The sequence below is a fragment of the Xenopus laevis genome, chromosome 6S (genome assembly GCF_017654675.1).
Source record: "Xenopus laevis strain J_2021 chromosome 6S, Xenopus_laevis_v10.1, whole genome shotgun sequence".
Classification (NCBI taxonomy): Eukaryota; Metazoa; Chordata; class Amphibia; order Anura; family Pipidae; genus Xenopus; species Xenopus laevis.
Window position 1 is genome coordinate 136295978 of NC_054382.1, and position 25234 is coordinate 136321211.

At 46.7% G+C, this 25234-nt stretch overlaps 1 protein-coding gene across 2 annotated transcripts in view; it reads left to right on the forward strand.

Moving 5' to 3' along the window:
- Positions 1 to 6789: 6789 nt before the first annotated feature.
- Positions 6790 to 25234, forward strand: part of LOC108719777 (rho GTPase-activating protein 39) — a 39717-nt gene continuing 21272 nt past the window's right edge. The window contains exons 1-3 of one of the 2 annotated variants that reach the window (XM_041568231.1): positions 6790 to 7380; positions 16302 to 16739; positions 22898 to 24293. In XM_041568231.1, the coding sequence (XP_041424165.1) occupies positions 7370 to 7380; positions 16302 to 16739; positions 22898 to 24293 (1845 nt within the window). In that variant the 5' untranslated portion in view covers positions 6790 to 7369. The remainder of the gene's footprint in view (positions 7381 to 16301; positions 16740 to 22897; positions 24294 to 25234) is intronic. The other variant, XM_041568232.1, reaches the window with a different exon arrangement.

The window sequence follows — 25234 nt, forward strand, 5'->3', positions numbered from 1 at the left end:
CGTGCTGGTCAATAACGATGTCCAGTCCTTTCTCTAAATTATATTGTCTCCTGCCTGATCTGCCCCTAATATACAGAAACTGGAGAAAAGTGTATGAGGGGTTACTGCCTGCTCTTAAACCTCACCTTACTGTCTCCATGTTATCCCACTGTCTCCATCTCATCCCACTGTCTCCATCTTGTCCTACTGTCTCCATCTTGTCCTACTGTCTCTATCTTATCCCACTGTCTCTTTTGTGTCCTACTGTCTCTATCTTATCCCACTGTCTCTTTTGTGTCCTACTGTCTCTATCTTGTCCTACTGTCTCTATGTATTCCATATGGATCTTACCCAACTGTCTCCATCTTGTCCTACTGTCTCTATTTTATCCTACTGTCTCCATCTTGTGTATGCCAGCATGGTTTTATGTGTAATAGATCTTGCCAGACTAACTTAATTTCTTTTTATGAGAAGGTAAGTAGAGACCTTGATTCTGGGATGGCAGTGGATGTGATTTACTTAGACTTTGCTAAAGCATTTGATACAGTGCCACACAGAAGGTTACTGGTTAAATGAAGGAATGTTGGCCTGGAACATAGTATTTGTACCTGGATAGAGAACTGGCTAAAAGATAGACTACAAAGAGTGGTGGTAAATGGAACATTTTCTAATTGGACCAGTGTTGTTAGTGGAGTACCGCAGGGCTCTGTACTAGGTCCCTTGCTTTTCAACTTGTTTATTAATGACCTGGAGGTGGCCATTGAAAGTACAGTTTCTATTTGTGCAGATGAGACTAAATTGTGCAGAACTATAGGTTCCATGCGGGATGTTGGGGACATGATTATTTTGTACATTAGAGGGATTACAGACCAATAGCGGGTTTTTCTTTCCATAACAGAATATCCAAGTGACAGTAAAATGTACAATTGGTAGAGATGTTGGTATATATTGTTTCTATACATTGAGGTCGATGTTGAACTTGATGGACTATATAATATCTTGTATTACTGTCTCCATCTGATCTGATCATACTCTATAACCCAAGGAGCCCACTGTGCTGAGAAAGAACAAATTATCATAAATGCTGGAAGTGGCCACTTATTACACATGTCGGAGGAAGCAAAATAAATACAAAAGATCCTCTAATGTCCTAGACATGAGCCCACCTTAAAACAAATGTGCCATACCCCTCAAAAGGTTGGAAAAAATTGTTAAAAAGGATGTGAGGATCTCCAAAAATAAAGAAACAAATGTAAAAAGTAGAAAAAATAGAATAAATGTTTCTACTTTTTAAATTTGTTTCTTTATTTTTGGAGATCCTCACATCCTTTTTGGATACAGTGGTTTTGGTCTTTGCACCTTGGGACTGAGGTGAACTGTGAGTGTTTTCTCCTTCATTTTTTTTATCATATTTTCATATTTTTGATTTAATACTGATTTGTTGAGTGGTACCATAGATATTTGCTGTCATGTGGCAGTAGCACAAACCTAAGCTTGAAACGGCACTAGCCCTCTATGTCTGTTAATAACATACATAGTAAGTAAGGTTGAAAAAAGACACATGTCCATCGAGTTCAACCTTATATAATTTATTTTTTTATTAACTACCTATCTGCCAGTTGATCCAGAGGAAGGCAAAAAACCCATCTGAAGCCTCTCCAATTTGCCTTAGAGGGGGAAAAATTCCTTCCTGACTCCAAAATGGCAATCGGACCAGTCCCTGGATCAACTTGTACTATGAGCTATCTCCCATATCCCTGTATTCCCTCACTTGCTAAACACCATCCAACCCCTTCTTATACCTATCTAATGTATCAGCCTGTACCCCTGATTCACTTCCCAGCTCTCCCTGTAACACCCCTTTCCCTCCTCTAATCTCATTGGCTCCCTCCTGTCTGCTGGGAGGAGCTACTGGTGAATAAAGCATCCGACCCTTCCTTGTACCTATCTAATGTATCAGCCTGTACCCCTGATTCACTTCCCAGCTCTCCCTGTAACACCCCTTTCCCTCCTCTAATCTCATTGGCTCCCTCCTGTCTGCTGGGAGGAGCTACTGGTGAATAAAGCATCCGACCCTTCCTTATACCTATCTAATGTATCAGCCTGTACCCCTGATTCACTTCCCAGCTCTCCCTGTAACACCCCTTTCCCTCCTCTAATCTCATTGGCTCCCTCCTGTCTGCTGGGAGGAGCTACTGGTGAATAAAGCATCCGACCCTTCCTTGTACCTATCTAATGTATCAGCCTGTACCCCTGATTCACTTCCCAGCTCTCCCTGTAACACCCCTTTCCCTCCTCTAATCTCATTGGCTCCCTCCTGTCTGCTGGGAGGAGCTACTGGTGAATAAAGCATCCGACCCTTCCTTATATCTATCTAATGTATCAGCCTGTACCACTGATTCAGGGAGACAATTCCACATCTTCACAGCTCTCACTGTAACAAACCCCTTCCCAATATTTAGGTGGAACCTCTTTTCTTCTAATCGGAATGGGTGACCTCGTGTCAGCTGGAAAGACCTACTGGTAAATAAATCATTAGAGAGATTATTATATGATCCCCTTATATATTTATACATAGTTATCATATCACCCCTTAAGCGCCTCTTCTCCAGAGTGAACATCCCCAATTTGGCCAGTCTTTCCTCATAGCTAAGATTTTCCCTTTACCAGCTTAGTTGCCCTTCTCTGTCCCCTCTCTAATACAATAATGTCCTGTTTGAGTGATGGGGACCAAAACTGTAGGGCATATTCTAGATGGGGCCTTACCAGTGCTCTATACAGTGGGACCCCCTCCTCCCGTGACTCTCTGCCCCATTTAATACAAGTCAAGACCTTATTTGCCCTTGATGCTGCTGACTGGCATTACTTGCTACAGACAAGTTTATTATCTACAAGGACTCCAAGCTCCGTCTCCATTATGGATTTGCCTAGTGCAGTCCCATTAAGGGTATAAGTGGATATTGTTACATCCCAGGTGCAGGACTTTACATTTATCAACATTGAATCTCATTTGCCACTTAGCTGCCCAGATTGCCAGTTAGTCAAGATCCTGTTGCAAGTGCCACATCCTGGATGGAATTAATTGGGCTGATAGTTTTGTCTCATCTGCAAACACTGATACATTACTTACAATACCCTCCCCTAAGTCATTAATGAACAAGTTAAATAAAAGTGGCCCCAATACTGAGCCCTGGGGGACCCCACTAAGAACCTTACTCCAAGTAGAGAATGTCCCATTAACAATCACCCTCTGTACCCGATCCTGTAGCCAGTTTCCTATCCATGTGCAAACGACTTCATTAAGCCCAACAGACCTCAGTTTAGAAAGCAGTCGTTTGTGGGGCACAGTATCAAACACTTTGGCAAAATCCAAATAGATCTACTGCCCCCCCCCACTGTCCAGAATCTTACTTACCACATCATAAAATGCAATCAAATTCGTCTGACATGACCTATCCTTCATAAAGCCATGCTGATTGCTGCTCATAATGACATTCATTAGAACAAAATTTTGAATGTGATCCCTTAACAAGCCTTCAAATAATTTGCCCACCACAGATGTCAGACTTACTGGCCTATAATTGCCAGGCTGAGATCGTAATCCCTTTTTAAATATTGGAATAACATCAGCTTTTCTCCAATCCATAGGCACCATACCAGATGAAAGTGAATCTGAGAAAATCAGAAATAGGGGCTGGTCTAAAACTGAACTAAGCTCTCTTAGAACCCGGGGGTGTATGCCATCAGGCCCTGGAGCCTTGTTTACATTAATTTGTATTAAAGCTTTATGAATCATATCCTGAGTCAGCCACTGACTAGATTGAGCTGAGCCATTAGTGCAGTTATTAAGTGAGCCTGTGAACTCACACTCCTCTATTGTATACACTGAAGAAAAGAACTGATTTAACACATTTGCCTTATCTGTATCTGTTACAACCAGACTGGTACCATTATTTAATGGAGCAACACTCTCAACCTGCATCTTTTTACTATTAATATATTTTAAAAACCTTTTAGGGTTAGTTTTCACCTCCACCGCAATTAACTCTTCATTTCTTTTCTTAGCCTTTCGGATTGCTGATTTACAACATTTATTACAGTGAATTGCCAATGTCTCTGTGGATGCGATTACTTCGCCGTTTAGTAAATCTGTCCCATTGTGCACAGGCAGAGTTGTTCCCAGAGACACAGGATTAAATTATTTTTGCTGAAAGGCAGAGGTGCCGCACTGGGAGGCATCTGACTGGTTTAAGTCAGACAGCAGGAGGGCACAGCTCAAGCATCTCTCTTGCCATTCACTGGCATTAGAACCAGTCCGAGCTCTTCTCATCACTATTGTTGCAGTGGAAGCAGTGGGAATGATATGGGCGCTGTGCCTACATTTACTGACAGCAAAATACAAAATGTGCCCAATCTCCCAGGCTGAAGTTGGGCGGGTGACACATTGTCTCTGGTAGGGTGGCAGTGCCCCACAGCTTCCATTATTGTACAGATTTTACTTGGGAGTGAATAATCCGACTGTGTAATTGTTGTGCTAAAATAGCTGCTGCACTTGGCTTTATATTTAGAATTTCTGCTGCTTCCTATTTAAACACACGGCTCCTTCTCGAGTCTATTGGAGCAGATGTAAGTGCTGCTATTTCTGCTGCCTCCTCTGTACTGCCAACACATTTATAGCACGGATCAGTACCATCAGCACCAGGCTGCATAACAAGTGTCACCAAAAACAAAATCCTGGTCGCTACTGGCCGTGCCACCATTCAGCCCGGACTCACGCTCAGCTTTTGCACCTATTATTCTTTACACGTTGCTTTTTATATAACTGCTGTTTCCATATTATTCTTTGTATTGATCCATCCCTAGGGATAAGCCCCTCCCCCAAACAGCAGAGTAGGGCAAATAAGCCCCCTGTACACCAGCTCCATTACTTTCCCAGCCCAGGATTCATTGAGAATATAAATGATACTGATACAAACTAACAGCTCACATCTGCCATATACAAACCCAAAAGAAAGGACCCAGAGACTCGGGCAACAGCTTGTTGGCTCCACTCTTGCGTCCTACTGATCATCAGCTCAGAGACCACCTTTGGTCTAATAATTGCTTCTAAACCCCTTTGTAATCCATCAAAGAATCACTGTGCAACCTTACTGCTGAAACCTGTGCTGATGATGAAATCTCCTTTCCTCCTGTCTCATGGGTTGTCTCCTTACTTGCACACCCCTGAGGGTGATGAGGTTTATTGCCCCTCACTTGAGGATCATATCTCTATTACAGGCCATTGCTTGAATATTACACCATCCCCTTCATTAATTTGGCTGTGTGCTTCTGGGACCTTTGTCCAGTTGCTTTCTATTGTTTCATAGATGCACTAGCCGTTACACCATTAAGACTTATATACATGTTGAATGATTCCAGTAATTTAAAATGATCTGGATGCACTCGCACACCCTGGCCTTCCTACAAAAACCGCTCCCTAGTGCTGCAATAAACTCTAAGGGTTCCCCCTGCCGGCATTACCTTGTGTGCCAGACATTTTCTTTGCGCCAGCCCTATCTTGATGCCTTTACAACCCCGGCCTGGCACTAAATGCTGCCACCAGCTTGCCATGCAATATATTTGCTACTAGAGCACAGTGTCACCTGCACAGCTCTGCGCTTATCCAGCATGAGCCCCAAGAGCTTACAATCTATACTTTCACCACAAGTGGAGTCAGTAGCACAATAATGATGGCAAAGTCTTGTAAGCAAAGCTAAAAATTTGTGAAGCCGTCATCCACCATCGATGCGAGTTGGCACTTGGCTTCGTTAGGGATATGCGCCTTGGGCCCTTCTGTAGATGTTGGGGGGTGTACAGTCCTGAAGGGAAGAAGGAATCTAGGACTCAGCTCAGCACCCTATAACTGGAGAAGCTGCACAATCCTCTGTGTTCACCTTTGCTCAGAATAAAGAAGCCGCAACAGAGAAGAACGAAGAAGCCGATACGGAAAAGAACGAAGAAGCCGCAACAGAGAAGAACGAAGAAGCCGATACGGAAAAGAACGAAGAAGCTGCAACAGAGAATAACGAAGAAGCCGCGACTGAAAAGAACGAAGAAGCCACAACAGAGAATGACGAAGAAGCCACTATGGAAAAGAACGAAGAAGCCGCGTCTGAAAAGATCAAAGAAGCCGCGACTGAAAAGAACGAAGAAGCCGCGACTGAAAAGAATGAAGAAGCCGCGACTGAAAAGAACGAAGAAGCCACGACTGAAAAGAACGAAGAAGCCGCGACTGAAAAGAACGAAGAAGCCGCGACTGAAAAGAACGAAGAAGCTGCGACTGAAAAGAACGAAGAAGCCGCGACTGAAAAGAACGAAGAAGCCGCGACTGAAAAGAACGAAGAAGCCGCGACTGAAAAGAACGAAGAAGCCTCGACTGAAAAGAACTAGGAAGCCGCCACAGAGAATAAGGTAGAAGCCACGACTGAAAAGAATGAAGAAGCCACAACAGAGAATAACGAAGAAGCTGCTACGGAAAAGAACGAAGAAGCCACGACGAAAAAGAACGAAGAAGCCACGACTGAAAAGAACTAGGAAGCCGCCACCGAGAATAAGGAAGAAGCCGCGTCAGAAAAGAACGAAGAAGCTGCAACAGAGACTAACGAAGAAGCGGATACGGAAAAGAACGAAGAAGCGGCGACTGAAAAGAACGAAGAAGCCGCCACAGAGAATAAGGAAGAAGCCGCTACGGAAAATAAAAGTCACGTGATGAAATGTAAAGGTAAGTCCCACTGAACACCAGTGTTTCATTGTAAGACAGGGGGTCTGAGTGTGGTGGGCGGGGCCCAGAGATTGTTGTCGGAAGGGGCGGGGCATAATCATAAGAGGTAAATAAGGGCAAAGCTTTGTAAATTCGGCCGCTCAGTCCTCCCCACACTCTCTCCGTGATTAAGGGCAGAAAACGCGCCTGATTTCCCTTCCGTTAGATGAATAGAGCGGCCGCTGTAACGGGAGGAGGGTCCGTGAGAGAAATGAGTGAGAGAGAGAAAGGCTGGGTCGGTCCGTGTTGTCTGTAGGACGAGGTGTGTCCCGGGTGCAGGCGATACCGTGTGAGTGAGTCCGTGTGAGTGAGCGGGAGAGCGGCACGTGAGTGTGTGAGGCGGGAGGCGTGTAGGACAGTGTGAGGTACCAGTGAGATGTGTGCGGGGCGCGCGGCCCGAGGAGGCCGTTGATTGGCTGAGAGGAGAGCGCGCGTTCCTGTGTTGTGTCGGGAGCGCGCCCAGTGCATCTCCATCCTCCGCCCGGCCGGGCACGTCCTGGATCCGCGAGCAGCGGGCTGTCCCCTCGGGATCTTCTCCTCTCTGCTCCTCCCGCCCCGGGGACACGCCCACACACGGACTGGCCCGGGAACATGGCGGAGAGGTAACGTGTCGTGTCTGTGTCAGACTGAGGGGAGGGAGGGCGCGCTCCGGCCTCTGGGGAATCATCACTGACAGGAGCCTCCGGGGTACACGAAGGGGTTAATGACTGTCCGGGGGCTATTAGTGGGCACTCAAGGGGTTAATGATGAGCAGGGCGCCCAATGGACATACACTGGTTCCTCTGCAGCAGCCTCAGCCTGTGTGTGGGGAGGAGAGGGTTAATCTGTACTGGGGGGGTCCCACAATGCACCAGTCCCTGTTGTGAGGGGGAAGAGCCTGTCATTGAAGGGAAGGGGCTCAGTAACAGGTTGTGGTGCCTTTGAGGAGAGGAAGGGGATGATTTGGGTAAAGCTGAATATCCTTTTCATGAGAGAAGAGGAAGGGGTTAACAGGAAGTGAGCAGGAGCAACACTTGAGTGAGGGGCTTACAGGTAGTCACCCTATAGAGCCTCAGTGAGTGACAGTGGGAGGGGCCTGCAGGAAGGGGCCATGTAGGGGAGGGGCCAGAAGGGCCCATCATTATCTGCATTTGCCTTAGAAAGTGTCTGGGATTGAGAAGGGGAGGAGCTCATATATGGGGGTTGGTTCATGTAGGGTTAATATTTGGGATTCTATAAAGAAATTAGTCAATTCCAATTGGGGCCAATCCATAGCTTTCACCAAATGACAAATCGCCTACAGCCACACGCAGCGCTTTGTATTCCGAAGTCGCCAGAAGTTTCCTCGTGAGACAACTTCGGGTGACTTAGGAAAACGAAGCACCCCATGTGCCAGGCCGCAGGCGATTTGTCATTATAGCCGGCGAAAGACAGGAGGAAGCCATTCGGGGGAGATTAGTCGCCCCAAAGAAGAGGCAATTAGTCGCCGGGCGACTAAATCTCCCCGAATCGCCAGGTGTGCCCTTACCCTATGGGGAGATGTTAGAGACGGGGACAGGAAGCTGCCAGGGGCCCCATGTGGCTGCACAGGCCAGGGTGTCTCAGCTGTACCCCAATACGATCCTTGTTCCCCACATCACTGCAGCAGCCATTCATTTACATACACGGGTGCTAAATTGCACCAGAGCAGTAACCCATAGCAACCAGTCTTTGCTTTTATTTTCTAATGTGTAACCCTCCAAGCTCAGTTATACCAGGGAGCTGTCAAAACAGTATGGGTAACCTGCAGTTCATATCAATTTATACACAGGGATAGTTGGGCGGGGTAACTTGGGGTGCATGTCAGTATATACAGAGGGGAAGTTGGCTGTGGGTAACCTGGGGTGCATGTTAGTATATATATAAATATATATATAGTGGATGTGGTTAACCTGGGCTGCATGCACTGTATTGTCTGCTTCTGGGTGTGACAGATAGAGTGCTGGCGGGTGCTCTACATTCAGGGCACATATGTATCTGCAGTGCTGCTCCTGTTTCCTGACGCACGGCAGCAGCAGTGGGGGTCTCAGCACAGACGTTGTATAAGCACAGGGGTGATACCCCATCACTGAGCGCAGTACTGTAGGGGTGCAACTGTAGCTGCATTCTATGGTTGCTATGGAGATAGTGGGAGAGATGTATGACGTTGTGCCAAGGGATCTGGGCTTGGGTTCCTCCCATGAACACCCGTTGCTGTTGATACATGGGGGCGGGACTCACGGTTATTCCAGGACAGTCAGGACTGCGATACGATGTGATTCTTTTTAACCCTCTCCATGCTGGTTATGGCAGAATCTACAGTGCTAACACATGCACAGGTGTAGGCTCCATTATGCAGAGAGCTCCCAATACAGGAATGACATTTCCACTGAGCTCTATGTAAGGAACCAATTGTCACTGATTGGCTGAGTAATGACACAGAACCATCTACACCAGTGGCCCCCAACCAGTAGCTTGCGATTAACATGTTACGCACCAACCCCTTCCATGTTGATCCCTGTGGCCTCAAAGCAGCTGCTTATTCTTAAATTCCAGGCTTGGAGGCAAATTTTGGATTCATAAATACCAGGCCTACTGCCAAACAGAGCCTCAAGTAGGCTACCAGTCCATAGAGGGGCTACCAGCCAATCACAGCCCTTACTTTCTCGTGCTTGTGTTGCTCTCCAATTGTGGCTCACGAGTAAAAAAGGTTGGGGACCCTGTTCTATATAAACCCTTGTTGGGGCACAACTATCCTATTGGAGTTTCATTGATGACTCTTAAAGCATTCCGCATAATAGATCCTATACCTGTACCAGCGTGCAAGTGCCAAAGATTGAGAGGGCTGTCATTGGAAACCGGATGTGACATCATTGGAAGTAGACGTGATCAGAAAACAGGAGTAAAAATGGCTATTGAGAAGATCCGCGGCCCGACCAGCAACCCGCAAAACAGCCGACCCACGTCTGTACCCGAACCCGGAACTTCTACCAGCAACCCGCAGGGTATCTGACCCGCTGCAGGACTCTACCTTGTGTAATACTCTTGTACTCATGGAGTTAATCCGCATTAACCCCTGTCCTGTATAATTAGCTAGAGCTGGGAACAAGCCTGGATTGCTGATATAATTAACTGCGCTACTGCTGCTGTATGCACTGCATGGTACAACAGGGCTGCTCCTCCCACTGATAGCAACTGTAAGCACAGCACTGGCTGGAGTCTCCTCTGCACTCTCACCGGTACCTACAGGGTTAAGTCGGGCTGCAGTCAGTGGCTAGTCATAGCCCACCATACTGCTTGCCTTGTTGCCTCCAGGCTCATGCTGTAATGCAGTGGTTAGGGAGACACCCCTGGATGTGCAGGATTAGAGTGTAAGCTTTGCTGGTGCAGTGGCTGATAGGAGACAAGTTATGTGACTATTCCACAGTCTATGTATCTGGGGGTGTATGTGGGGGTGCTTGTAGTGCACTGGGGGGGGGCACATTTGGAATTTCTTGCCCCTGTGCCAAGAGAATGTGGCTCGTTAGGCCGGGGATTAATTCCTTTCCATTGTGCAGTTAATCTCCGGCTGTGTGACCAGTGCAAGTGCTGACAATATCCCGAGTGTGCGCGGGGGAGAGAAATGCACCTGTTCTGCAGCTGCCAATAATGACCTTCCTCCTCATTCCCCCAATTCTCTGGGGTGTTCTCTAAATAAGGGCCCCAGTATGAGCTGCACAGGGACCCGCGCCTCCCATTTCTACCCGACATAACCAGCACCCAGTGTCTCCTGTTTGTTCTGCTTGTACGGGTCACATGGTACAACCGAATCCCATAGAACTACATGTTAAATGGGGATTATTTCTCCCAAAATAAAAATGAGTCAGCGCAGAGACATGAGACTAATGGGGGGGTTACATGATCTTCCAGCCCAGTGTGACCTGAAATATCCCAGTCCCTATAGACAGGAGCAGATGGAGGGCCGCACCCGCGCCTGGGAATGTTACTAGAAGGCCAGTGAATGGGCCCACTGGTTATTATTACTGATCTCTGGGCACATTCCGTGTTGCCTTTCAACTGTGCATTCTTTGCTTTCTGAGTGTGCGCTGCCCCTTTAATTGTCAGCTGGGTGTAACACAGTGCAGCAGCATGGCATGTTGTTCTCTATGCTGATCTATAACTAGCTGCTGTGTAACTGATCTCTCTGTGTAACCCTTTCCCTCCCCGCAAAACAGTCTCCCATTGAGCAGAGTAGGGCACAGACAGCCTGTTAACCCTTGTGCTGGCAACATACAATATATATTTCATTGCTGGAGATAGAGGCCTGCATATGGCTTCATGTAGAGCTTTCTCTTTGTAACGTCCCAGGACAGAGTTAATGATACGGATATGCTGATATGTGTCATTATTATAGGGCTTCTATGTAACATACTGTATTATATGCTGCCTGCGGGTTATAATGCTCACATTGCCTCCTCCTGTTCTCTATGCTCGGCTTGTACCATTGTACTATATGCAGGCAGGGGTTGTACCATTGTACTATATGCAGGCAGTGGTGGTACTATTGTACTATATGCAGGCAGGGGTTGTACCATTGTACTATATTCAGGCAGGGGTTGTACCATTGTACTATATGCTGGCATGGTTGTACCATTATACTATATGCAGGCAGGGGTTGTACCATTGTACTATATGCAGGCAGGGGTTTTACCATTGTACTATATGCAGGCAGTGGTGGTACTATTGTACTATATGCAGGCAGTGGTGGTACTATTGTACTATATGCAGGCAGGGGTTGTACCATTGTACTATATGCAGGCAGGGGTTTTACCATTGTACTATATGCAGGCAGTGGTGGTACTATTGTACTATATGCAGGCAGTGGTGGTACTATTGTACTATATGCAGGCAGGGGTTGTACCATTGTACTATATGCAGGCAGGGGTTGTACCATTGTACTATATGCAGGCAGGGGTTGTACCATTGTACTATATTCAGGCAGGGGTTGTACCATTGTACTATATGCTGGCATGGTTGTACCATTGTACTATATGCAGGCAGGGGTTGTACCATTGTACTATATGCAGGCAGGATTTGGGGGCACATTACTAACCTCTGAGCCTATTCTTTCAGTTATTCTTCATTTTTAAAGGCAATGAGATAAAAATAAATTTAGAATCCAAAGCGGAGCATTGTCTTTAAATGCAATGCACATTAATTACAGTAATTAAAGCAACACTAATGAATTCAGGTTCATTCCAAGAATATTTAGGGAGTGAGAGAAGTATGTATCAGTCATTTAAAGGGCAAGCTCACCTGACAATTAACCTCTTGTGTGATGTAGCCATTGATACCCTAGCATTGTCATTTGTTTACGTTTTTTTACCTGATTTTGCAATTGGCATACTGGCTGCCTGGGGTAAAGGTAATACATGCCCCATTATTTACCCAGCATTGGCATTTATACTGAGGGCTTTATACTTTATTGTCACTTGGGGCAATAATTAGTTCTGGACTTTATATTCACTGGGAGTGATAATGAGTTCTGGACTCTGTAGCAATTGGCTTTAATACTGAGGGCTGAACTTTATAGTCACTGGGAGCAATAATTAGATCTGGACTTTATAGTCACTGGGAGCAACAATGAGTTTTGGACTTTTTAGCAATTGGCTTTAATACTGAGGGCTGAAATTATAATCACTGTGAATGATAATGAGTTCTGGACTCAATAGCAATTGACAGTGATACCAAGGGATGGACATTATAGTCACCGGGAGTGATAATGAGTTCTGGACTTCATAGCCCCTGGCATTGACACCCAGGACTGGACTGGAGTGATAATGAGTTCTGGACTTTATATTCACTGGGAGCAATAATGAGTTCTGGACTTTGTAGCAATTGGCTTTAATACTGAGGGCTGAACTTTATAATCACTGTGAATGATGAACTGTACTTTATAGTCACTGGAATGATAATGTTCTAGACTCAATAGCAATTGGCAGTGATACCAATAGTCACTGGGAGTAATAATGAGTTCTGGACTTTATATTCACTGGGAGCAATGAATTTTGGACTTTGTAGAAATTGGCTTTAATACTGAGGGCTGAAGTTTGTAATCACGGTGAATGATGAACTGGACTTTATAGTCACTGGGAGTGATAATGTTCTGGACTCAATAGCAATTGGCGGTGATACCAAGGGATGGACTTTATAGTCACTGGGAGTGACAATGAGTTCTGGACTTCATAGCCCCTGGCATTGATACCCAGGACTGGACTTTATAGCTTTATACAAATGGCTGGAGTTCTAGTCACGGGCAGGCTAACTATATGGTGATACAGAGGAATGGACTTTATAGCAATGTAACCTGCTGTCAGCGCAGGAGTGGGTATGGCTGCCCTGCAGTTGGTGAGGTGGGTACAAGGTTAAACCTGTCAGGTTAGTGGTCCCCACGCTGGGTGTTAGAATTAGGGCTCAGTAGGACAGGTGCCAGTGTGACTAGGAGATATGATGCTGTGCCCATGTGCCAGGGGCCAGTAAGACTGCATGGGGGGAGTATGATAGGATTCATGAGAATGAGCAGGGAATGTCATGTTTCTGCAGCAGGACTAGTGGAACAAGCATCGGAATTCCTAGTATGGGTGCGCCCATTCCAGTAAGGAGTGTATGTTCCCGGGATGTTTGGGAATGTCGGGATAGTCTCATCAGTGGACTGTAGATATTGTGCTGATATACAGCGCCAAGCTCTTATACATTTATTTACAGTGTGTGCAAATGATGTCATACTGACCCCTGTGACCTCACACTCTCTTTCCTCTCTCAGCTGATTAAGTACAATATTGTCCGACTGCAGTCTCTCCATCCGGAGCAGTATCTGTGCCCGCTCCTTGCAGCCTACCTATGGGCATCATGTGTCCATTATACGGCACAAGCACCCGGTGTACCCGGTGGTACAACTGTAGGGTGACTAGGGTGCAATATTATCACTTCCTATTGGTGGGATGATCCTGTTGCCAGAGTAACGGTGCAGTACAGGTGAGGGCGGGGCATTGCATTGTGCAATTACTGCCTCTTACTAATATGCTCTTATTGGTTGTTTTACCATCGGTCAATCTTATTATTCACAGCTCTCCACCAATCAGGAAGCAGAATCATTTCTCTTTCCCAAAGACTGCATTACAGGAAATCTTCTGCTTGTCTGACCAGCACATGATGGGTTAACCAACGAGGCCCTCCTGCTGATCCTAATCCTGTTCCCATCACTTCTTGGCCTTTTGTCTCGTGAACCTTCCATGGGCGCAGACACTGGGTACAATGGCATATTATGGGGTAGCACTTGCCCAGCTAGCTCTCCTTCCCTCGCTGGCGTTAGTATTGCCGGCTACTGGGAATGGAATTGGGTGAGGGGGTATAAGGCATCGCACCCCTGTCTAAATCACACTGCGCAGGTGCCCCCCAGGTAATAGCCCCCAGGCACTTCCTCTCTTGTCTGAGCCCCCCTCCTGGGTCCAGTTTTACAATTCCAGCATATAACCTTGCCATTGCACTCTTTATCTCTTTATTCACTCTTTTATTTTGTTGCTGCACTTTTTATTTTTGTCTTTTCTTAATTTTTTTACACATGGATTAAAGGTGCTATTGGCCCATAAGACCAGGGTATGGCCATTGACACTGGACCTGGTTCTGTCAAGAGTTCCAACTGCAGGTCTGTTCTGCAGTATTTCTAAAGTTTTTCATTAGGACACAAAACGCTGTGATTCTAGGGTTAAACACTAGTGACGCTGTAATTCTGCTCTGTTTGTGTTTCAGGAATACGCGTCCCTCGCTGCTGGGCATGTCAGGAGGTGGCACCTGTGTGTATGGGGGTGTGTGCGGCACAACAGGGAGTTGTAGGGACTCTGACCTCTGGCATCACATGAATGAGGGCACCTGACAGACCCCAGTTGCATGTTTAATGAAATTACATTGAAAGTTGCCTCCTGTGTGAATTGAGCAGTGAATTAACTGTGTGTACGTCTGTACGACATGCTGGTATTACACCGACTCCGAATGAGAAACTGGAATCCCATCTGTTATAAACAGGGACTTCATTAATAATTCATAGTCTCCCAGTGTTTAACATCCTGGTGCCCCAGCAACTGTGAGATCCTATTCAGTACCTCCTATGTATTATAAGGGATACTGTACCCCCTACTGTAAATGATAAGGATATTAGAAGTCACTGAGGGGTTGGTCTGTGACCATATAAAGGCACAAGGCTGCAGGCTGAGTTATACAGGGAACTCTGAGTATCACTCATGTATTATAAGGGATAATGTACCCCCTACTGTAAATGATAAGGATATTAGAAGTCACTGAGGGGTTGTTCTGTGACCATATAAAGACACAAGGCTGCAGGCTGAGTTATACAGGGAACTCTGAGTATCACTCATGTATTATAAGGGATAATGTACCCCCTACTGTAAATGATAAGGATATTAGGGGTTATGAGACCATATGAAATCTTTTAACTGCTGTAAACCGCTAATACGCACACATGGGTGGGTATTTGCCTGGCACAGCTGTCTCAGGATCAGGATCTCAGGGCCAATAGTTGACACTGACCCAATGGATGTTAGTGACACAATAGGCAGGTTGCTGATAAGCATTTGTATCAATAATGAAGGGAATCTGGTTGTGACTGACTCATCCCTGATACTCACTTACATGCTCTTCTGGACAGGTCTGTTGTAAATCACAGTAGGAGATGATTCAGTAAAATAATAAAGTCATTAGGCAAATGGATTTCATATACATTAGAGATGCAGTGAACCGTCAGGATACTAATGGCTTATAATATTGTTCAGCATAACTATATCGGTTAACCTATTATTCATTGGTGGGGGGGAAAAGAGATTTCACCATCAGCATAGGAAGGGGTTCTTTACTGTAAGGGCAGTCAGGTTATGGGATTCCCTACCAAGAGAGGGGGAATGAGTGATTTATTGGTGGGGAGGAAAGGAGATCTCACCATCAGCATAGGAAGGGGTTCTTTACTGTAAGGACAGTCAGGTTATGGGATTCCCTACCAAGAGAGGGGAATGAGTGATTCATTGGTGGGGAGGAAAGAAGATCTCATCATCAGCATAGGAATGGGGTTCTTTACTGTAAGGACAGTCAGGTTATGGGATTCTCTACCAAGAGAGGGGGAATGAGTGATTCATTGGTGGGGAGGAAAGGAGATCTCACCATCAGCATAGGAAGGGGTTCTTTACTGTAAGGACAGTCAGGTTATGGGATTCCCTACCAAGAGAGGGGGAATGAGTGATTCATTGGTGGGGAGGAAAGGAGATCTCACCATCAGCATAGGAAGGGGTTCTTTACTGTAAGGACAGTCAGGTTATGGGATTCTCTACCAAGAGAGGGGGAATGAGTGATTCATTGGTGGGAGGAAAGGAGATTTCACCATCATTATAGGAAGGGGTTCTTATTGTAGGAGGAGGAAGTAAGATGGTGCAAAGGAAATAGATATGACAAAGTTACAAACATGTTTGTTTCCTCTCTCCAGGCTGGAATGGGTGGAGATCATAGAGCCTCGCACGCGGGAGTGTATGTACGCCAACCTCATCACTGGAGAATGTGTTTGGGACCCCCCGCCGGGAGTCCGGATAAAAAGGACCAATGAAAACCAGTGGTGGGAGCTGTTTGACCCAAACACGTCTCGGTTCTACTATTACAATGCCAGCACTCAGAGGACTGTGTGGCACCGGCCGCAGAACTGTGACATTATCCCTCTGGCCAAACTGCAGACCCTGAAACAGAACACGGATTCCCCCCGAGCATCGACAGAGAACAGCCCCGGGCGGGGCAGCAATATTAGCAGGGAGGGCAGCACGAGCTCCTCTCTGGAGCAAGAAGTGGAGGGCGGAGGAGAGAGATGCCCAGATCAGGCCAAAGCCAATCGCCATTCAGCGCCATACTTTGTGGTGAAAGAGGAGACAGACCGGTAATGTACATTCACTTCTGTGGGGCCCGGGGGGGGACTGGTACTGCTTGTTCATTGGTTATGGGCCGTGGCTGGGGGCATAATACAGCTGGGACTGGTTTCTCTGCTATATACAGTATATAGATACATGTGCAGCCAGCGTTTGGGGCTCATGGTATAGGCTCACGGTATAGGCTCACGGTATAGGCTCACGGTATAGGCTCATGGTATAGGCTCACGGTATAGGCTCATGGTATAGGCTCATGCCAGGCAGTCCATAGCAACCAATCAGGTATTTCTGTTCAAACAACAGAGCAGTCTATTTCACCAGGGGTGCAAATGTACCAGGGCCCGTGGCCCCTGCACCCCCGATGGGGCCAGTCCTGGGAGGTAAATCAAGCAGCCAAAAGAGGTGTTTTTTTTTCTTTTTACGTGCCCTGCATGACCTCAGCTACAGCCAATGGTATGCACAGAAATTGGTGCAACTGTAAGTTGATGTGTCAAGGCTGACAGACAAGATCTTGGAAGGATTCTGTACTCTGTGCTGCACATTGCCCATCCCCCAGACTATTAGTAAATAAAGAATGTGGGACCTCACACCTGGTAAGGGTACAAATCACATTTATTGCACTACCTTGTGCTGTTTAACCCTTTCCTTGCCTTAATGTGCAAAGTTGCAGTTGTGCCGTCCCGCTATGAGTTCTGGGTTATTTATACATAGAATTGTCACTGGGCCATCCTGCTATGAGTTCTGGGGATATAAATGGGGGGGGGGGTCCAGTTGCATTACGTTTTTTCCCGAAGCCGGTGTTCGCATGTGTGAGATCAATCAGCCTCAACCTGTTTGTTACAGTACTAATATACAGTATATGTATTTACATACATATGGACACACCTTAGAATGAATATGAGCCACGTGTAGTTCTTTTTGGTATCAATGTGCAGACATGCAGTGAGTGGCTGGTATCAGTAGCAAGTAGGCAAATAATGAGGCCGGTGAGTGGGCTCTTGATTGGCGCTCCTTTTGTACCAGAGACTCGTGGCACCAATCAGATGGGTGATCAGAACTGAATCTGGACCCGCTGCTGCCCAGGACTCTCACATTATTATAGGGCTGGGGGGAGCCTGCGCTTGGTGCATTGGGTGAGAGGGGAAGGGATTGGGAGCCCAGCCTGAGTGCATATGTGTTTAATAGTTAGGGGTAACAAATAAGAACCCCCCCAGAAGCATTTGTGTGTGTGTCGCCTACAGAATGTGCCCCAGGGGAGGCCACTGTGAGAGCTGCACAGATACAGTCAGTGCCTCCTGATATTGGAATTTCTCTGTCCTCTTTAATCAGTGGAATTGAGTGTTGGGAAGTAACATGGGGCCCTGCCATTTCTCTCTGCCCCCCCCAGCACCCTGCTCCTTTAAATTGAACAGGGGGAGATAAATGAATGCAGATTCTGTGATATGGAAATGATTCTCCCAACGCAGGGAAATATGTGCAGCCATTTCTGTGACTATAGAGCCCTGTGTTGTCTCTTATTGTCTCAACATAGTAACATAGTAAGTAAGGTTGAAAAAAGACACATGTCCATCGAGTTCAACCTTTTTTTTTTTTTTTTTTGTTTATTAACTACCTATCTGCCAGTTGATCCAGAGGAAGGCAAAAACCCCATCTGAAGCCTCTCCAATTTGCCTTAGAGGGGGAAAAATTCCTTCCTGACTCCAAAATGGCAATCGGACTAGTCCCTGGATCAACTTGGACTATGAGCTATTTCCCATAACCCTGTATTCCGGCCGCAGAACTGTGACATTATCCCTCTGGCCAAACTGCAGACCCTGAAACAGAACACGGATTCCCCCCGAGCATCGACAGACAGTCTCCCGTCTGTCTCACTTACACCCCCCTGACTGTATGTGAGGCCCCTCACTAGACCACACCACTGTCTCTTTGCTGGTGAATAGAAGTAGATTCCCTGGTAGCATTGCTCTTATAAACCATTAGCTTCCAATGCTGTTAGTCTCTAGTTCTGGGACCCTGGCTATTGGCCAGACTGGGAAATAAAGGAACAGTTTGTAGGGCTGCAAGTGCTGGAGCATAAACCTGCACCCCCTTGGGCCCCACATCTCTTGGGCCCCTAGAACTGGTTGGTGCAGTCTATGGCCTAGGCAATCTGGACAGATCCCTTGTACTGTGGGTGAGTCTGTGTGTGTGTGTGTGTGTGCCAGAACAGAACCACCGGGTCTTCAGCGTCTCCCCATTACTTCCTACATTCTGGTTCTAAGCCTATAGAATCCCATTATAATGATCCTATGGAGGCTGGACTCCCCTCACTGAGTGTCCATCTGTCTGTGCCACCCCAAGTGTTTCCTTGTGGGGCCCCTGCAGCCCCCCTCTCTCCAGATATTCCAGTGGGTCTCCCATTCCCAAAAATCTTCCCTACCTCAACTGTATCTATTGTATCCGCCCTTTCCCTTCTCTCATCAGGCTGAGCTCTGGGTGCCAGGCCAGTGTACCCCCTTATTGCCTTGCGACTGTGTGCATAGAGAAGTGGGGGGTCACAATAAGTGCAGAACCAGAATCTGTTATGTGTGAAGAAACACAGACTGACGGATTGTGTTATTATTATTGGGGGGCTCTGAACGCATTGTTTTCAGGTTTGACTGAATCCTCCAACAGATTTGGCCAATTACAGTCCAGGTTGTTCCCTGTTCTGATTGCTGACCCGGATAATAACAGATCATGGTCTGTTGGTCTGTATCTTAGATACTGGGTCGCTGCCATAAAGCAAGGCAGTGCTGCTGTATTCTGCCAGAAAGGAAGTAGGGTCAATCACATGACTGACATAGACATTAGTAGTAGCTGAGGATTAATTGAGTAGGAATGATACAAACAGAAGTGACCCATTTAGCATTAAGTATGAGAGTGGCAGTGCCCGGGGGCTGCAGTTAGGGCAATGGGCAGCACAATGTGGGGCAAACGCTGGAGGACAGAGGGAGCAAGTAGTTGCTAAAGTTGTAAGAGACAAACACTGTGTGGTATTTCTTTCCATCCCCTGAGACCCTCCAGCTGTTGTGCAACTGCAAATCCCTGGCCTCCCTGTTAGAGAAGCAGTAGTTGAGTGATGGCTGTGACCAGCAGTGCAAGGGTACAGGGATGGGGGTCTTTGTGGGAAGCTGTCAGTTCTGGGGCCTCTCTGATCTGACCTTAAAATAAACATGAGACTGAAGCTTGTGAATTATTCAGCAGTCTCTTCCTCTGGGTGTGTATTGAGTCAGAGCACAGCCGAGCATGAAACATTCCTCAGCTTCTTTCCCCTTTAATGTTCCGCAATCAATACACATTGTGCACAGGCTCAAGGTTACACGGACCTTTTATTGTACCGAAAATGTGATGAGAAATCTCAAGTGCAACTCTGCAGTCTCTCCCTGTAGCAGTGAGGCAGGGCCTGGGCACCGAGCAGGTCTCATAGACACAGGGTGGGGTTGTCTGTCTCTGCTGTGTCTCTCTCTGTCTCTCTCTCTCTCTCTCTCTCTCTCTCTCCCTCTCTACTGTTTGTCTCTCTGTCTCTGCTGTGTCTCTCTCTCTCTACTGTTTGTGTGGCTGTGTGTCTGTCTGTCTCTGCTGTGTGTCTCTCTCTCTCTCTCTACTGTTTGTGTGTCTGTCTCTGCTGTGTCTGTCTGTCTCTGTTGTGTGTTTGTCTCTGCTGTCTCTCTCTCTCTCTACTGTGTGTCTGCCTGTCTCTGCTGTGTGTCTGTGTGTGTCTGTCTCTGCTGTGTTTCTCTGTCTCTCTGTTGTGTGTCTGTCTCTGCTGTGTCTCTCTCTACTGTGTGTCTGTCTGTCTCTACTGTGTGTCTGTCTGTCTTTGCTATGTGTCTGTCTGGTTCTGTTGTGTGTCTTTCTCTGCTGTCTCTCTCTCTCTCTCTCTACTGTGTGTCTGTCTGTCTCGTCTGTGTGTGTCTGTCACTGCTGTGTGTCTGTCTCTGTTGTGTTTCTGCCTGTCTCTGCTGTGTCTGACTGTCTCTCTCTACTGTGTGTCTGTCTGTCTCTCGCTACTGTGTATCTGCTGTGTGTCTCTGTGTATCTGCTGTGTGTCTGTCTGTCTCTGCTGTGTGTCTGTATGTCTCTGCTGTGTTTCTGCCTGTCTGTCTGTCTCTCGATACAGTGTGTCTGTGTATCTGCTGTATGTCTGTCTGCCTGTGTGTGTTGGTCTCTGAGCAGAGCAACAAGTGAGCAATACAGGAGCAGAAGGGGTCCTGCCTCTCTCATCCATGCTGGGTATTTATAGGGATAAAGAGACAATTTCCCATGAATTTTATAGAGACAGTCTGGTGCCAGTGGGCAGAACATAGGGACCAGCAGAGTCCTGAGCTTCAGCACCATGGACACATCCCACATTGTCCTCAGCCCTGTCCTGAGTGTGTAAATGAGTGTGTGTAAATGAGTGTGTGTAAATGAGTGTGTGTAAATGAGTGGCTTTGAGTAATTGCTGTTATGGCGGCAGTGGTTAATTAACCCTTTCTAGGTGTGTCTCCCTCATTGATTGATAAAGACTGACCATTGGTTCACGTGAGAGGAGCAGTAATGGAAAGTGACAGATAATAATATTGCAGCCATTTGCCAGCTATTCATCTCAACATGTTGCCTTCGGAGCTGACGTCCTTTTATTCTAGAATCAGCTCTTTTCCCAGAAGCAGTCTGGTCTCTGTTTAAACAAACCCCCACCCAGTCTGGGGATGGGGGCTGCAATAGGGCCACAGTCTGTGTGAAGTTATGTGGATTGATCAGAGAGGGACAATATGTGGGTGCATTGGAAATGGTAAAGGCTCCAGTGATCCAGGGTGTTATTATATATATATATATATATACATGAGCTTATTCTCTTGCCCACCCACATACACACTGTAGTAACACAGTAAGGCTGGGCCCCCACTACTTGTCTGTTTATGAGCAGCACTAATAGGACTGTGTGTGTAGCCTGTGATTATGGGACTGCAGTGCAACTTGGTCTGAGCAGGATCCTTCCATAATGCCGGGTCACAAATTGACATGTGATGAGGTTTTCCATGAACGCTGGGCTCATACTTTATTATGTGACACAGTGTATGAGGTGCGGGGATTACTGAGAGCTGTGCAGGGAGTCACACAGCGGAGCATGGGTCCCCAATCACAATAAGCTTTAAACAGGCCTCCCTAATAATGCATCATCTGCATTTAATGGGTTAAACCAACTGGCAATTCCATCCATCCCTACTGATCTATTCCCCCTCCACCCCCAAATCAATCTGTGATCAGGATCAGGGCTAATTGTAGCCACAACGGATTTATTGGAAGCCGGGAAAGTCTCATCTCTGGTTCTGTAATCAAGCTATTTTTATTTTAGTAGCGTAAAGGAATAATTAGCTACCTGAGAGGCTTCCACTCACCCCACGCACCCCTTCATCTACTTTCATACCTGCCTCTTGTGTACAGGAATCTGCCATCTGTCCTTTACTTCCCAATACACGGAATTACACTGAGCTGCAGAGCCCACATCTGTTTGCTTTCATACAAGGGTCTCCATATATCCCAATAATCCTAGTTCCCTGTATAACTCAGCCTGCAGCCTTGTGTCTTTATATGGTCACAGAACAACCCCTCAGTGACTTCTAATATCCTTATCATTTACAGTAGGGGGTACATTATCCCTTATAATACATGAGTGATACTCAGAGTTCCCTGTATAACTCAGCCTGCAGCCTTGTGCCTTTATATGGTCACAGAACAACCCCTCAGTGACTTCTAATATCCTTATCATTTACAGTAGGGGGTACATTATCCCTTATAATACATGAGTGATACTCAGAGTTCCCTGTATAACTCAGCCTGCAGCCTTGTGTCTTTATATGGTCACAGAACAACCCCTCAGTGACTTCTAATATCCTTATCATTTACAGTAGGGGGTACATTATTCCTTATAATAATGTGTGAGGCTTAGAGTTACCTGCAGCCTTGTGCCTATGTATGGTCACACAGTTGGGCCCCATGTATGCTAAGCTTGCAATGGCTGAGCACTTGTATAGATACACATTTCAGGCATTTATAACAGTGACCAGTCATTTATACCCCGACATTTAACCAGTTGAATGTCTATTGCCATTTTGGAAATATGAAATTTTATGTTAAGTTTGGTTTCCTTCTCTCTTTGGAACAGGACATCATCGCTGAGGTGGAATTCGGGGACCAAAGAAAGAATGTTGATTAAAGTGACAGACCGTGAGCCCAGTTTCCTGATGCAACAAGGCAATGGCTACACTATAGACAACCCACAAGGGACCCGTTCCAGGAAGGTCTCAGGAGGGCAGCCGTCTCCCATTATCCACACCTTCTCTGCTGATTCGGATAATACCGTCTTCTTCCCTGAGAGGAAGCCCTCGCCGTATATGAAAAGGGCGGATCATGTTGGGGGCTGCTCTCCTTTACTTGGAAGAGGGGATTCTTTCTGTTCCCTACAGTCCCAGCATAGAAAGCACTCCAGTGAGTCTCAGCCTTCTTCTCCCCGTTACGCCTATGAGCCTCCGCTTTATGAAGAACCTCCCATGGAATACCAGTCGCCATTGTATGATGAGCCCCCGATGGAGATGCAGTATGATGCCAGTGGGAATTACAGAGTCATGTCCCCACAGAAGTCACCTATTCGCAAGCCACATACATATCTGCAGTCTCCCAAGCAATCTTCCAACTCTCCCTACCAGCAACTAGTCCTGACCAAACAGAAATGCTCGGACAGGTTTATGAGCCTGGATTATAGCCCTGCTGGAAAGGAATATGTGAGGCAACTTGTCTATGTGGAACAGTCTGGCTCAAGCCCAAAGATGAAAACAAGTGTAAGACATAAATACACCCCAAATACAATGGGGGGCTCTTACTCCCTGCAGCACAACCCTCCCTATATGAGGGAGCAGCGACTAGAGGTGAAATCTGGAGATTACAGTAGCATGGAAGGTTCTGATGTGCGACACAACCAGCCACAACATCATGGAGACGATTCCATGTCTTGGTCCAGTCAGCAGGACACCATGTCTTCCACTGGATACTCCCCAAACACAAGGAAAAGGAAAAGCAGAAAACCTTCATTGCCCTCGGAACCCAATACCGTTCCTTGTGAAGTGTCTGGAGAAAGGGAGACATATAGTGAGCAAGGAATGGCTGAAGAAAGACCTTCATCCATGCCCAACAGACCTTTGATGTGTAGGACAGAGAGCAGGTCATCAGAATCAGACATGTGCCGCAATTCCCCGGAAGCTTTCCTGGCCCAAGCCAGATTAGCCTGGGAAGCTCAGCAAGCCCATTTCCACATGAAACAGAGGAGCAGCTGGGACTCACAGAAAGATGGCTCTGGCTATGAGAGTGATGGTGCCGTGCCTTTGCCCATGCCAGGCCCTGTTGTTAGAGCATTCAGTGAGGACGAGGCACTTGCACAACAGGACAGCAAACACTGGAAGAGGAGTAACTTTGAGAAGCTGGGGTTCCCTCAGATACTACTGGAGAAAAGTGTGTCAGTTCAGACCAACCTGGCATCTCCTGAGCCATATTTGCACCCCTCTCAGGTAATGTTCCAGCCCCTATAGTTATAGCACTTGATGATGATAGGCTTTATGTTGACTTGTAGTTTGTACAAAAGTTCTTCATTTGGTGCAGCTGTTTCACCCAGGGGGCATAATTATGTCACTGTGGGGGGGGCAGAGGGATCAGCATATAAAGTCTCTGTACAGACCCGGGGTCAGAGGAACAGGACTGGAATCAGGAAACAAATCACGTGTCTTTACTCTTATGTCTGGGAGCTATAAATTGGCAACAGCTCTTATTGCCCCAATGACCTATTAAATGGCAGAGAATTTAGCAGCGCTGCCAATCTAAACACTTTTGATGGAACACCTGAGCCCACTGTTGCCCTCACTTACATTTTGTATATCCAAGTAGGGTTGCCAGATGGTATAATGTGCCACGTGGAGCTCCTGAATGAATGCCCCCGGGAGCACCAGTCCCATGCATTGTGTCAGCCTGTGCCTTATTATCTTCTATAGGAATGTGCTGCAGCCAAGCTGACTATTGCCCTGGTTAGTGCCCCAGGGAAAGGGGCAGCTAATACTGGAACCACCAAACACTTGTTATATCCTGTAATGAAGAATGGAAGAACACGGGGCAGATTTCAGCACAGACATGCACACTTGAGCGGTCAGCCGACACACGTACAGGGGGCAGCACATTGACATGCCTTTAGCATTAGTCATGGGCACACTTACTTAGACTAAGGATGGGGGTATACTTTGCCTAGGGAGAGGGGTGCTGGGAGTGCAGGAGTGGATTGTGGGAAGGCATACTGTGGCAGAGTAGAGGTGGGAGGGAGACCTAGGAAACACGAATAATAAATGCTGACTTGTAAATTCCCTGTCTGGGCCCTGAGATTTGACTCTTGTATATAGAAGGATAAGGCACCTGTACCCAACAGGAAAATCTCAAATCCATTTCTCTTTCATTTCCATTTTGT